Source organism: Corapipo altera, unplaced genomic scaffold, assembly GCF_003945725.1.
Source record: "Corapipo altera isolate COAL_440 unplaced genomic scaffold, ASM394572v1 79, whole genome shotgun sequence".
NCBI lineage: Eukaryota > Metazoa > Chordata > Aves > Passeriformes > Pipridae > Corapipo > Corapipo altera.
Genome location: NW_020884927.1, coordinates 5,250,325 through 5,266,262, shown reverse-complemented (window position 1 = coordinate 5,266,262; position 15,938 = coordinate 5,250,325). Strand labels below are relative to the sequence as shown.

Here is a 15,938-nt window from a genome sequence, read left to right as displayed (position 1 = left end):
CTCTGAAAAAAATGAAAACTTAATTTAATGAAGCTCTTCATTAGCTGAGTGAATGCATTGACTAGTGAACACAATTAGAATTCATTTAAGTTTACTAACTAGGTCATAGCAAGGAAATATATTAGCATATGGAGTCAGAGAATTGCTCTAGTAAAAATATAAATTTAAAATTATGTGAGGTACATTATGATCAACAGTAAGAAAAAGAATTCAGAGTGGTCTATATTCTATATTCACATCCATCATATGTGTTTAAATCTGAGATGAATTATCTTCCTGAATTTCAGGTAGTGGGAGAGATTCCATATGTTTCATTGGAATATCACATATATTTCTCATCAGAACTATATGTAATCCTACTGTGACATTGTGGATTTTTTTCCTTTTCTTTGAAGGGAAATATCTGGGAACAAATTCTGAGAATACCCTTTCTCCTGGAAATAATTAATGCTGTCCCTTTCATCATCACGGTAAACATATTTGAATTAATATATTTGCATATTGCACTTTTATAGCTGCACAGATCTTTTTTTAAAGTAACCTTGAATCTTGGATGTATGGCGAGTTTGTGCCTATGGGAACAGAAATTTGTCAATAAGATACTTTGCTACTTGAGTGAAGTAATAATATAGATCACTTTCCTCCTTCCTTTTTGATAGGGCACAAACAAACCCAAAACCCTCTAACACCAACTACAGCACAATCAATAATAAAAGCCAGCTGATTATAAAAATATAAGAATCACTCATGTCTGCAGTGAAAACTACCTGTTCTTATTTTATCAAATAATCTTGCATACAGTTAATCACAAAGGAAGAAAAAATTATATTTAAAGCCATATCTCACACTAGAAACCCATTAATCGTAAGTATTTTTACCAAGTGTTTCATTGCTGCTTGAACAGAAAAGCTCTGTTCCTCAGAATATTCCTAGAAAAGCTTGTAATTAATTTGTTAATTTCTTTCAGATTTTCTGGCCAGTCCTAAGAAACCTGTTTATTCCTGTATTTTTAAACTGTTGGCTGGCAAAGCATGCTTTAGAGAATATGATTGTAAGTATGCAAAGGAAATAAATATTTTAGAGTTTCTATTTTTTTTTAGTATATTGTCTCTAGCGGGATTTTGGCAGTACAGTCTAACCTTAATAGGAAGCTAACCAGATCTGTATTTAGATTATACAAATGGTCAACCATTACTAAACTGCTTTGCATCAAAATTAGAAAAAAATAAGACGTGAAATGAAATCTCAATTAGGATAAATTGTTACTGTGCCAATAAAGGAAATGGCAGTGGATGGTTCTTTTGCTACTCAGCCATTCATGCACAATTGCAGGGAACTCAACTGTTAGACCTTAATTGGTCCTTGCAGCCTGTAATTTGTAAGCTAGACATGAGCAGACAGACCTTAAGGCAGCTTGCAATAGTATCAGAATTGTGCCAGGACGAACAAAGAACCAGTTAAATAATCACAGAATCACAGCTGGTTCTTTTGCACCCTTCTATATTTTCAGCAAATTCTAAGTGCATTTGAATGACTGCATTTCTATCAGGGCACTATATAATTCCTCTATAGAATCAGCTCATGGCTTAGTAATTCAAAACCAAAAATAACACCTATTTTCCATTAACACAGAATGATCTTCACCGAGCCATCCAACGCACACAGTCCGCAATGTTTAATCAAGTCCTCATTTTAATATCCACCTTATTATGTCTTATCTTCACTTGGTAAGTGGCCACAATCCCTTTGTTTTTATTATATATATTGGCATTGTTTTCTTTACTCCATGGTGATAAAACAGACCTTGTGGAAACCATGCATTGAAATAAGATGAATAGTATACTTCAGTGAAAGTGTTAACTAGCACCTGGCACTGCTGGGGTTCAGATACACTGGGTTTGGAAACAGAATGTGCAGGTACAGGAAAGGGACTCATTCTCACTCTAATTAAGGAAATACAGATGATGCAAAAACACAGGATAAAGGCATAAGGGAAAATTTACATATGCACCAAGAGTGCAGTCTCACCAGAAAAGTCACTCAGATGGGACGAGTACCAACAGAATTATATTGGCCCATACCAAGGTCATCTTTCTCTGACCGGTGGAACAAAGACATGAAAAGTATGCAATTAACACTTTGACCAAGGTTCCCATAAGAAGTACAGGGGATTATTAATAGGTGTTAGTAATCCAGATTACAGAAAGTGTAGAATTTATTAATCTAGAATACTGATAGTAGTAGATGGTAGGTTCAAACAACCAAAATGTGTTACTCTGAAGAATGTTTTGCTGAAAGACCTGAAAAACTTAAATTTACATGAGTTTGGGAAGCAAGGAGAAAAATCTATGAGGGCATTAAATACAAATAAACTTGGTTAATGAAATTCATAAACTGCAGATGAGGAGGAAATGGTCTACAGGAAACACCACTTGATTGTTCCGTTTTTATAGTATGGCTTAGGGATCTGCTGTTAACCAGGGCTGGAGGCAGATAAAGTTGACTAGGTGAGTCTTTGTTCTGGTTATAAAGTAACTCAGTAGCTTACTAAACATACAGCATTTTCTCATCAGTAGTGCCTGAGAAGTGAGTTTTGTACACAGGGGGAACACAAGATGGTGTACAGTGTGAAACAAGATGGTGTACAAAGGGACAGTAAACAGAGATGATGATTCTGCGTGGAAAGGCTAAATCACCTGTATTTATTCTGCCAGACAAGATGCCTTTAGGTCAGCATACTGATAAAGTTTGGTGTGTCATTTTGCAGACAGTGATTTGATTTTCTCTTACTTTATTTCTCTAGCTTGCATTTCTGATAGTCACTATTATGTGCTGCCTAACGCTTTTGGTAATAACAGTGTAAAATAGCACATGGCCTTTTCTAGTCTCATCCCTCTCAATCCTTTATTCAAGAAGAGGAGTTTGCTCTAGCCTGCAGCTAAATGAATGGTCCAGTTTTACCCTTTGTCTTAGGGTGACACATCTGCATAATGACAAATGCTGCCTGTTCTATACACTAATGAACTTTTGTGATATTTAATTTCCTATTGAATATTATGGCCCTTTAATACAAAATTTTATATGAATAAGGACTACAATAGTTGAACAAGAATGCATAAAATTCTATCATGTAGAAGTTGGACATTTTTAAATTACTCTAATTTTGCTTTTTATTTTTTTACAATACAGGGTGGTATTGATTAAATAAGCCTACACCTTTTTTACCTACCTACTTCAATATTTTTACTGAACTGCTGTACAAAATATGTATTATGGTGACCAACAGGCATTGTGGTAACTGGCAGTAAAACATGCAGAACATGGCAAGCTCACCTACCATAATTATGTCTGGGGTCAACAGCTGTGGCTACTACCTTATTATGGATCATTATTTACTGACCTAGAACTGATCCTGTTAGACTGCAAAATAAGCCAAGTAAGATGAAAACACCCAGTAATGCAATAACTAAGGAAATGAAGCATTTTTGGAATGACTAAGAATAGTAGTTCAAACATCTGCAGCTTGCCTAAGACTGGAATTCTGTTTAGGTAATTGTTGCTATTGTTTACATGAACACACATTATTAATGTGCATTTTTGCACATTATTACTTTATATTACTGATTATATATTTAAATTATTAAAAATTATCAAAATTAATTAACTTAATCTCTGATTATGTTAAATCTGTGATGAATTTGAGACAGCATTTAATTTTAAGAGAGTGCATCTAGAGCTTACATAAGTTTCTTCATGCTGAGGGAGGACCAAAGTCCATTGCTGGGATGTGTCCACGTAAGGATGTCTTTCACCAGGCTATCTTTCATATTTTCTGCAGTGGCAAGCAGTAACCAATTATATTACCCCCAAACACATATTGGAGCCAGCACTAGATTTATCAGTACATTTAATGTAGCACAAAAGACTGGTGCTCACTCAAAAGTTTTGTGCATTTTCATAACCATGTTCTAGTTACATTTAGAAATAGTGCCCTGGTCCATGTAGCAGTAATGCAAAATCAATAAGCCCAGATTAGTAGCTTGAATACAGTTTCAGAACACTTTCCCCTGAGAGTATGAGGGACATGCCCATATTGTCCTTTTGGCACCACTGATACCTGCCCTCATTGTGCCTCCCTGCTGACCAGCGACTTTAAGGCGCTGTATGGATTAAATTGAAACACCACAGCCCTCCTTGGCTCCTGGTTGACAAGCTTGCTTGTACCATCTGCTTCAATAGCAACATTGGCTACTCAGCACTTGTGAAGTGCTTTATAACTTTATAAAAGAGGGTTCTGTTCAAAGCCACATTTTTTAACAGACACGTGGAAAGAGACACAGTGTAGCTTTGTATGGGAATTACACCATTTTATAAGAAGTCCAAAAGGCTATGAGAAACTCCTCATTGACTGTCTGCATATAAGTATTTTCAAAATAACTTTTACCATGTCTAGCAGAAAACCCACAGAAAATTAATTAAATTTCACCTCATGCATCATCTGTAAACCCATCATTTACATCTCCACATGAGAGTCCTATGGCGGTTACACATATAAACACATTCCAACTTATACCTTATAACTCAGGTGTAAGCTTTCCAATCATTATTCAAGCTGTCCTTTGCACTCAGGATATAGTAGGAAAAAGGCTCCTTCGTATTTCTGTATACAGTTTACAATTTTCAATATTATTACAGAACAAACAGTAATCACACCAAAGTTTATGCTGCACTCCACTCTTGGATCTTTGGTGATAATTGTTTATGGATTGGGGGGTGGAACTCATTTGCAGATCAATAGATTCGTAAGACCAATTCCATGGATCTGTAGTTTACAAATTACATACAAGGATTTTTTTTTTCTCTTTTCTTCTGACTTTAAAGACAGATTAGGCTATCCAATTATTTTTCTTTCTTTAAACACCTCAGTGGCCTTATAACCAGAGCAATTATACATCTGCTAAAACACATGTACTTCTACATTGCAGACTGTTCAGCAGTTACTATTGACAGAGTACTAGTGAAAGTTACAGACCTAGTCAAAATATATATTGTGTCATTTAGCTAATGGATGTTTGCACTTGTTTGTCAAATGGAATACTTATTATTTCTGTAAACTGTTCAAGAAGACAAATAACAGTGAATGACTATTTCAGGCATCTTTCTGTGATACAGTGAATCATCTATTAAGACTTATTTTGAATTCTAAAGCAGTGTTAGTCATATACTACCATTGTAGAGGGATTAGCTTGCAAAGAACGTGGCCACAAACTGTTTGAGATGGACATGTATTTTTTTCATACTGAAGTCTGCAGAAACTTTGTTTATGCTTTCCTTGAAAGCTCACTGAGGTCAATCAACATTTTTTACACTTCAGTGCTTTCAGCATCAGAAAATAGGGATGTTTCCACACAACAATTTACAGCATAAATGTAGAATGTCAGCACTGTAGCCTCAATGTCGATTACACAGTCACAATTCTCATCTGGAGGTAACAGTATGACTAAGTTGCTTGCAAGAATGAAAACAAATCCAGACAATAATCTAGTCCAAACAAGACAAATCAAGACCTTAGGATTTGGAACACTGTGTCAGAGAAAAAAAATGACCAACCAGAAAAGGATTAATCACACAAAATATTAAAGGAAAAAAGCCATCTCAGTGCTCCAGTTCCCCTTATTATCAATAAGTAGATGCAAGCAACTCAAAGGTGATCTGAAGGGAACTAAATCACCACATGGAGGTCTGTGCTTCTCTACTCTTCTGTGCTGATCAGGAGCCCACAATGGCAGTTCTCCAAGAAAGATGCCTAACCTTAAGTAGGATGAAGAGTGTTGGTGGATTATATAAAGTAGAATAAAATGTCGCTTTTTGGGTCTGCAGTTCTGTCTGTGATGTTATGTTTTGTTGTACAGCAGTCTCAGTGCTCAGGACCAATCTCAGTTTGATTTAGAGGGCGGTTTTATGCATTCAAGGAGAGCACAAAATAGAACTGTGATTCTGTCTTTTAAAACCCAGTGATTCTAGGATTGTAAAACACATAAAATCTCAGGACCTAACCAACTAAACAGGAGTTGCAGAATTTAAATCCTAGAATATTATACAAGATTAATTGAAAGTTCTGAGTAACTGTAAATAATACAAAATAAATTATTCAACTATAACAAGAATCCCACAAAGTACTGAAATAATAGTGGTTGTGCTTTTCTTTCTCTGAAATAAAGCAGATCTGTCAGGAACTTGCTTCTTTCAAACAAGGGATCTCTATTTTCTGTTTTGAAATATTGCTATGCAGTGCTCTCCAAAGATAAGAAAACAGATCTAGAAGTAGGCCAGGTAGCACATGCAGTACCTTCCACATCCATTGCACCAGCTCCCACCCTTGTCCTGCTTCTCAACTGCTGGAATCAGGGCAGCCTCTTTGGGTAATTTTCCTGTGCATGTGTGCAGTTAGAGCTGAGCTCTATTTCAGACCTTACCTTAACACCTCCACGTGTGACGGAACAATGGAAAGGCTGTGCAGCTTCTGGGAGGTCAACAGCAAAACATTTCTCAGAATATCCGTTTGTTATTTGTGAGCACACAACCTGTAAATTCAATTAGAGTTTATGTGAAATACTGCCTTCTGGGAAAAGCTGTGCCTGAACACAAGGACAACACTCTCGTCAGCTTTGGTAGGAAAAAACATACTATATACAGAGTTATAGAAATTTTAGGTATAGAAATTTGTAAGGTGGCTTTGCTAAAATCTGCTGGACAAGAAGCATGGGAAAGCGGTGTTGCCACAAATAGTTGGCAATCTAGACTATTTAAATGAAACAAATTCAGATAAAAGTCTTAGTGTTTCTTTTGGAATATGAGCTCATGTGATGAGCCGCATTTTTTTCACTTTTGCTGGCACAGGGGACCATTTGCTTACATCCATATGATTAGTACTTAAGATCCAAAGCCTTTCAGAAGGTGAGCAAGTATAATGAAAAATTACAATGACAAAATGTAATAAAACCCACAACTCATTTCTTAGATTAATTTTTATGGAACTACTGGATTATGACAACACAGAAATATTACCATACACAAATTTTTTTCTTCGTTGACAGCGTGGTATTTGTAATAGCACATTTTAAAAAATATTTTTACATGTTTAAGTTCAAGAGTTCAGATCTTAAAAAATCATATGCTTGATTAGTTCTCTTGAAGAGTCCTGGTTAAGGAATATAGGATATGGATGTATGCTACCAAAAAACTAGTTAGTTCTTTGTGAAAGGCAGATCAGAAATCAAGTGTATTATAGGGAGAGCAGAAGTAGTGAAGCCCAATCAGAAGTCTTTTTGGCTATCCATCAAACATAGTTTCTATGGAAACCTAGATAATTATACAGTGATTTTCATGCTATTTTAGTTATTAATTTGGTAGTGACATAATATTTCCTTTGTTAATCTTTTTAGATGTTTCTGCATAGTTATTTCTAAAATAATTAGGTCAGCATCTTTCCCATGCCTCATGCAGGGAATTCTTTGTGCAACTGATGTAATGGAATATGTAAAACTAGACAGACACAGCATTGAAATTAATAACAATCTGAATAGCTTATTTACTGTGGTCTGTAAAACAAAGTCATAAAGGTTAAAAAGTTCAATCTTAATTATCTTCTTAGTGTGAGTAGTTGTCTTCTTAAAATAAAAAATAATAGATAGACTAAATGATAGCTCAGGGAGCTGCCCTTCACAAAGCCTCTCTGAAATGGACTATTAAGAACAGATTATTTATAAGCAAATCTTCCTATTTTTAATATCTATAGAAATATTAAATTAAGCCAGTAAACAATATGACTGAGAGATTTCTGTTGTTCTATTTCACCCTGGAAAATGAGTCAGGGCTTCACACACTTGTGATCTTTCCAAGTTACAATCAAACTTTGCTGATTTTCTGGCACAGGTTGCAGATCATTCATTAATCTGAAAATCGGTAGTTCCAAACTGAATTTAGACAGAGGTGGGCCAAGTTAAATTTGAATAAATTCGAAAGACAAACTTATGCACATTTTTTGTTCTCTATTGTTGTACCACATATTTCAGTATTTCATATGGTGTGTACTCCTACATTATAGGTCAGGTAAATCATCCTTTGACAATTAATGTGATTGCAATTTCACAGTCTAGTAGTGTGTTCTATAAATCAATATTTTAAATTGACACTAGGAAGAATTTTCAGTCTGTCTTGCAAGACCTTTATTCTTTGTGGCAGTTAGACATTGAATTACTTTCCATTCTGAAAGTTCCAGCCTGTATCCTGTGAATCATCTTTGATCTTTCTCTTCTAATAATTTTTTTCTGCCGTGTGAAGGTACTGAAAATATGCATATTTTCAGTAATCAAAATATGCATATTTAAGTAAAGTGTAAAAATAGATTCAAAACCAAACTCCTGCTCAAGAAGGAAATAAAATTTCTCTCAGGTGCTTTCCTAATATTTTCCCCAGTAAGTTCTATGGAATGTAAAAATGTCTCTCAAATACCAAATGCTGCTAATATTTACATCAATAATCTTTTCATTAAAGATGTATTGAGAATATTCAGGAGACACAATATTTTGGAAAACATTATGCACTCTGAATATGCCATTTGGAGAACAAATTTTCAGCCTTTATTATCATGACATCTTGTAATACAGTAATAATATTACCAGATACCATGACAAGCAGAGGTTGTTCTGGCAGCAAAGACCAATTACCATTACAAACAGAGGAAAAACGTAAACGATTTTGAGTCATAACGTTAGAACTGTTAGAAATACAATTCTAAAAGACTGCATCTCCATGGTATCTTTTCTTCAGCAATCATATTTTGAATTTTGTGGGCTATAATAGAATCAAGCAGTTGCTAATATTAACTAATTAAGGCTTGCCAACACATGTAAAGCAACACATAAAATTCCTCTTAGTCTGAATGCACTCCTGTCCTTGCTCTTTTGCAGGAACATAGCACAAGACAGAGTGACTGTAAGGAATACTTGAAGTCTTAGTAAAATTAGAAATAAAACTGGCAAAACGTGCTTTAATTTTTTGTGTTGGAAAGAGGGGTTTGGGGAAAATGTAGAAGGGATTGTCCAAAGAGTAAGGACAAATAAGGAATGTCAAAGAAAAAAATTGCATTAAAAATAATACCATATTTTAATATGTGCAATAGGCATTTCAGATATGTGTGTTTTCAAAAGTATCAGCACTTGAAAAAGATCTACAGAAAAAATGCAGCCAGAGAAAAGGATTTCAGGATTAAGACATAGGGAGCTAGGTAGGTAAACTCAACAGGCACACAAATTATTGGGATGTGGGTTTTCTACTAAGCTTTCCATTGGTTTGTAAACATACATGCACACATACACACAGACTTGAAATACCTACAGACTTGTAGATACCTTGTGGGAAAATATAAATGTTATCTGTGCAAAAGATGTATGTTACCTTTGTATGTTACCTTGTAACAGGGGTGACAAGAATAACTTAAGTAAAATAGAATGCTAGAATGAAAGTTGATCTGGAATATAACCAGAGTCTGCAGGATGTGAAATACTGTATCATCATATTAGTAAAATAAATCTTAGGTTTTGCTTTGGTTTTGGGAGGACTCAAATAAAAGCATGTAAAGTTCCCCTTAAAGGGGCTATTCAATATATAAGTGTTTTAAACCTTATATATTTTTTTTCACCTCTTTCATAACAGGAAGGCATTACATTTCCCATGCTTCATTTTATCTTTCCAGTAAAAAGAAAACCCTGATACTCACATGCTGTCTTTAAGAATGTTCTATCACTTTAGACAGTAGCAACTAGAATGCCACATGTAACAATGATGACTAACTATGCTGAGAATGTTACCTCATCATTCAATGGCTGGCAGCAAACCATCATCACTCACAGGTCAGAAATGGCTCAGAAATGAAGTTGTCATTACCATGTAGACCTAAAAAAATAAATATATCTTTCATTGACTGATTCATTAGACTGACAAACTATTTATTTAACTTTACAAAGATTTGGTGTTTGTGGTGGTTTATGATAACAGACTAAACTGTATTATTAGATGCTATGAGTTATTCTGGTTCTCCAACAAGCGGTAACTCATTATGCTCTTTAGTGATATGTTCACTTTTATTGTCTGTTTCACATTCCAACTATATTTTAAGGGTGTGAAGTTTAGCAAAGTTCATATTTCTCAAATCAGAAAGTGACGAGTTAAAAAAGATGTTGATGTAACTTTGGCCATACTAACAGAACTTGGCACCACTAGAAACTCACCCTCTGTTTACATTAGGCATAGCTTTATGGAATGTTGAAAGGACATCTCAGAGGTTTTGGCAGAGCTCAGGTTGTGATATGAAATCATCTAAAAAGGAGAAGGCTTTTAGTGCATTTACAATGGATTTTGAAAGAAAAAAAATAACTTCGAAAATGAATTTTTAAAAGAAAAAAAATTATCTTCTGCGTACTTGGTATTCCATTAGAAATTACTATAACTTTTAGACAGATATTTTTCAAAGAATTGAAGACTAAAGGCATAGTTAGGGATACAGTGTCACACCTGGGCGAAAAAATATGTAAATGCCCATGTACAGGCGGGACAGAGGTACCAACAATTTACAACACGTATGCATATGAAAGAATGATGGCAAATTTATACACATAGCAACCAAAATATTGGAGACAAATACTCATAATGATAACAAAGACCACTGATGAGTCAGTGATTTCATAGTGCAGTTTGAAATGCGAGAAGTGTACACCCCTGCCCTCAGGTGATCTGACTACAGCCCTTTACCTTAAACACTCTTTCTACATTTAAGTTTTCCAGAAGGGAGAACAATAGAAAGTTTCCCATTACCCAAAGTCCTCACCCACAGAGGTGTGTTTTATCCAACATCCAGAGATGCAGAAAACAGATATGTGCATCTAACCTGTGACCTGGAGAACAAATGTGTCTGCTTGCTTCATTTTAATAAACAGAAAGGAGTTAGCATGTTTTAGAGCAGCACAGCCTTATAATTTAAATAATATGCAGCACTGTTATTTTCACTGAAACTTCCAGTTATTATTAAAAATGCTGGACAACGTGCTTACGTTTATTGTATGGCATCTTTAACATTTATTTAAAATATACCATCTTTATTTCATAAAAATATACACGTCTACTTAAAAGGTAAATAAAAGTGCAGTAATAAAATTGAAAATGGAGCAGTTAATATACTCATTTAAGTTATCATAAAGCTTTTGCATTCACTGATCTGTAAGTATTCACCTGCAAGAATGAACTCCTTATTGTAAGTGTAAACACTGTCCAATAGAAGCTGCTCATCAGATTACTCTATGTTCCTTCATACTTGTAACATTTCCTAGTCGTCATCACATGGGCTTCTGAAAATGTTCAAATTATTCCATCATATTCCATCTGTCTCCTATTCATATCTGCAAACTTCTCTTCTTTGTTCTTGGAAAGATTATATAAAGCACAGCGAGCAGCTGCCATGAGAAAGAGAGATTTCTCATCACTTTCTAGCCTACGTGTCTGGGTCTTCTATTTATTCACCCTTTAGTCTTTCAAATGCACATTCTGTTGTTTTTCTTCAGAAGTGCTTTTCTCTCTTTTGGGTGCCTCATAAAAGCATCCATAAACTCAGTATCATAGAATCACAGAATCATAGAATCAGCTGGGTTAGAAAAGACCTCTGAGATCATCAAGTCCAACCCTTGATCCCACACTGCTGTGGTTACTAGTAAACACTTGAAAAGTTGTTTCTAGTATATGATAGTCCATAACTAGTTTTTCTTGCTTTGGTTATACATCACATACAAAACCAGTGCTGTATGGAATAGTCACTCCACAAGCTAGACTTGCAGGACCTGGAATTAGAAAGGAAGAATTTGTGAGGTAGGTAGATTATGATTCAGGGAGGCCTCAGAGCCCAGGAAGAGCCAACTTTCTAATACCCGTCTTAGTTCTCCACATCTTCTAATGGTGAAAGTTACCATTATTATCATTATACTGTGAAGTCCTTTTAGATAATTGGAGATGAAAACAAATGTGAATGAAAATTTCTGGAAAAAGGTGAGCTTAGTGCAGACCATGAGGGTTGGCTGCAATATCATTTTAAAATATTGTGAGATATGAATATGGGAAGCAGAAAGCAGTTTATTCTATGTCTACAAGTAAAATTCTCTTTATATAACTCTGCAACAGAATATATGTTTTATGGAAATTTAAGCTGGGAAGGAAAATATCACTGGTGAGCTTTCCAAAGGGCTGCACACCTAATGGCTATGGGTAAAGGGAATAAGACAAGTGGTATTTGCTTTGAATCACTTGCAAGTTTTAGACCACTCCAGCCTGTATTTGCTATTGGTTTGTGTTTCACAGCAGGATAAGCAGTGCAAGAAAGACCACTTTTCCTGGGTATTGCTTATCTGTTAATTTCTAAGAAATTATTTTTGTTATGGTATTAGCAACCTGAAAATGTTGCAGCTAGAGTAAGGTAACTTGGTTTGTCCTGGAGCAGTTGTTTTAATAGCAGCAATGAGAGCAGCAAAAAGCAGTTGCACTCAAAGTGCAAGCAGATGAGAGGCTGTCAAGGAGATGTAAAAATGGATAAAAGTGTAAGGAAGATCCACGTCTTTAAAAATCAAATAAAAAGGCAAAATCTGAAAAGGAGAGAATTTTGACTTAATAAAATTAAATCCATTTGTCATTAAAATGTGCTATGACTTGAGTTAGGTTGAGAATTAACAAAAGGTTTCTGTCGGTAGCTTATAGACTATTCTGCACACTGGGTTAGGTTTTTTCTTATGCACATTTAACAAATATGCAGATAATGAATCTTCCAATTGTTAGTTCAGTTTGATTGAGGGAGCGTGGGTGGTTTGCATAACAACTGTTAGACCCTAAGAATGTTTCAAAACTATTGCAAGAAACATTAAACATGATGTTCCAAAGCATAACATATTGGGTATATTAAGTTAGAGGTTTGCATTCAAATTTTCCAGCCCAGCACATCTTATTTTTGAATATTATAAATAGATTATCTGATTAATCTTCCTGAGAAAGGATAGGTGTGTAATATCACCTAATTCTGTACACACCCTGAAGATGAATAGTATCTGGTGGTTAAGTTCTGACTGCATGATTCTGTTTCCTCAATACGGACTCCTTGTGTGAGCAATCCAGAACCTCAGACTCCACAGCAGGCTCTCAGCTGCCAAGAGTACTGACACAGTATTGAAGCTGAACTGCCAGACTTTGTTTACCATCAATGCTCTGGGGCAGGCTGAAAGCATACAAAAAATACAGGTAGTCCTTTAGACTTACAGACTGAAGTGTGTACAGATCTTTTCATGGAAGTACAGAGCTGAATGCTGCCCACAGTGGGGCTCTACTTGTGCAGTCTCAATGACCACAGCCAATTAATTACAGCTCCATTTCTCATTTCACAAAACACAGCAGCAGGAGTAGAAAGGTTCTCACTCAGATTCAACAAATATTTATATACAGATGGTAATTTCATAATATCCTATTCTGCTTAACAAGATGTTCTTCAGTTTCTGGAAGTCACGAGTTCCCAGAGGAAGAGTTTATTTTTATAAAGTTGAGCTTTTGCAACCATTAGCTGTATGTAACATTCTGATCTTTGGGAAAGGAAAATGTTTGTAAAAGACCTCATGGGTAATAATCATATCATCAAACACCATCATGTGGGATAAGGATACATTTGGAATACAAACAAAAGTGACCTTTCCAGCTGAAGGGAAATTCAGAATTAAATTCTGACATGGTGGCATTGCTGTATAGTGAAAGTTTTGCACTCTTACCTCAACTTGTGTTCAAAGTCCCCCAGAAGTGAAGTTTGATTCAAAGCCTGAGTTTCCCTTCTCTGTTGTGATTCTGAAAAAAACAAAAAGGGGGGGTGTTGTATGAAAATATACACTGAAAAGAACATATCTGGAAAAATAGAAAGATTCACATTGGACTGTCTGATGCAGTGGTATTAGAGCTGCAAAAATATCTGAGACTTGTTACAACATTTACTTTGTCCTTGAATATTAAGAAGCCACAATGTCCAGCTCTACTTTTTTTGTCCAGTCAGTGAATACATTTGAGCGTGATCTACTGCATTCATAGGATCATTTGTTGCCACCCAAGAACAGCAAGTGTATTTCTCCACTGACTTACTTTAAAGGCAGCATAACAGTCTTCATTCTTTCCAATCAGCAGTTCTCCCTCATTTATTGCCTACTGTCTTGTGTGCAATTAGTAATTTCTATGTCCTGGAATTCCATTATTCCCACAGCATTAAAGCCTTCTTTGTGGAATGAAAGGTGAAAATAGGAAATTCTCATAGTAATGCTTAAATTTGATGTATTTTACATGATATATTGTACCAGATTCTGTCATTTTAACATTTTGAAAATTATATATCTATTTAAAACTACTAATTTTTTTTTCTGTTTGAATATTGTTTATGGAAAATTGTTTTTCACAAAATAAATTAGCAAAAAGCACAGGCCTTATAAAAGACCTGAGAAATCATCACAAGGCTTGGAAAAAATGGAAGCATTTGGTTTTTAGCAAGCTAAAACCTCAGCTCCAGGGTGTTTGGATGGGATTGACATTTTATTATTGGTCAGAGTATTTTCTGATTGTTGCTTCACTCTTACTTGCTGCAGTTTCTACTCATCCCTTTTTCTTTGCCTCTCCATTATTTACACAAGAATCAGGGGCTCTGTCAGAAAGTATTAGGTTTTTAGGTCACAGATATGTGATTAGCTGCACCTTCACCTTCTGTAAGGACCAGATTACACAGCTCAGTAGTGTCTCACAGGAAAAAGGTAATTAAAATTCAGGAGACATGTGTTGTCATTCAGAAGTCAACAGACAGCATTTCCATATGCATCTGATAGAATGAATGAGAAAAAAATGCTACTTTAATGTCACTCCAGTTATATCAGTATTCAAGCCAGAGTTTGTGAAGTGTAAATTGAGTGTTTGATGATTGTATGGATACTTAGTTCTACAAGCTTTTCCAATAATGTCTAATTTTAAAATATGGGACATCTACATGAACGCTCTAGAGAAGACTGAACACCCCACAGAGACAATTTCTAGTATGAAAAACTGTTTTCCTCTGTGCAAAGCAGGGCATTCTCCAGATACAGCATTAGTCCTAATATCACCTTCAGTTCAAGGACTTAAAACTGGCACCAGCTTAATATTAACATCTTTGGCAAGTTGTGAGCACTTTTTGCTGATTTTAAGCAAAACCTCTATGCATTTATCAGACTTCTGAGAGATGTCACGTGCCTCCTAGAGTCAGACTGAAGTATGAACTGTTCGATTTGGTGTAAAGATGGAGGAAGTTTCCTTAAGCAGATAGTTACAGCCACTGTAGTGGTAAAATATGTCTTGAATGCCTATCCGTGTATTTCCTGGGAAGTTAACATGGTCCTTTTCTTCAAAATTTTGCTATATTTGAATTTTACCCATAGATATTTGCAACAGTTGGTGGTCTATCAACAATTTTGCTGACTGAGAGTTCATACCAATTCTTGTCATAAAGAAAAAAAATCCGTGATAGTAGCATAAGAAATTTTTAAAATAATATAAACAGCAACTGGCAGTACAGAACAATCAAATCACTGGGATTTAATTTATAATTAGTTTTAACATCATCATTCTGTGGTAGGATATGAGGAAATTGTAAAAAGTTTTGGGTGTGAGAAACTACTTGAGAAAACTTGCTTAAGCAGAATTGCTGTATTTCTGACTTATTTCAGGTTTAACTTCTGTAGTATAAAAGCACTGAGCTCTTACCATAGAATCACACTGAATCTGATAAAATTAGTCCACATTGATTTCAACACAGTCATTAGCTAGTCCCTACATAACCACACATAAGCAGC

The 15,938-nt window shown here is 35.2% G+C and overlaps 1 protein-coding gene across 5 annotated transcripts in view; it reads left to right on the top strand.

Annotated features, from left to right (window-relative positions):
• The window catches only part of KCNT2 (potassium sodium-activated channel subfamily T member 2), a 119,081-nt gene that overhangs the window by 42,979 nt on the left and 60,164 nt on the right, over window positions 1-15,938 (top strand). For all 5 annotated transcript variants that reach the window (XM_027658496.1, XM_027658500.1, XM_027658499.1 and 2 more), the window contains exons 7-9: window positions 396-470; window positions 968-1,051; window positions 1,633-1,727. In XM_027658496.1, the coding sequence (XP_027514297.1) occupies window positions 396-470; window positions 968-1,051; window positions 1,633-1,727 (254 nt within the window). The remainder of the gene's footprint in view (window positions 1-395; window positions 471-967; window positions 1,052-1,632; window positions 1,728-15,938) is intronic.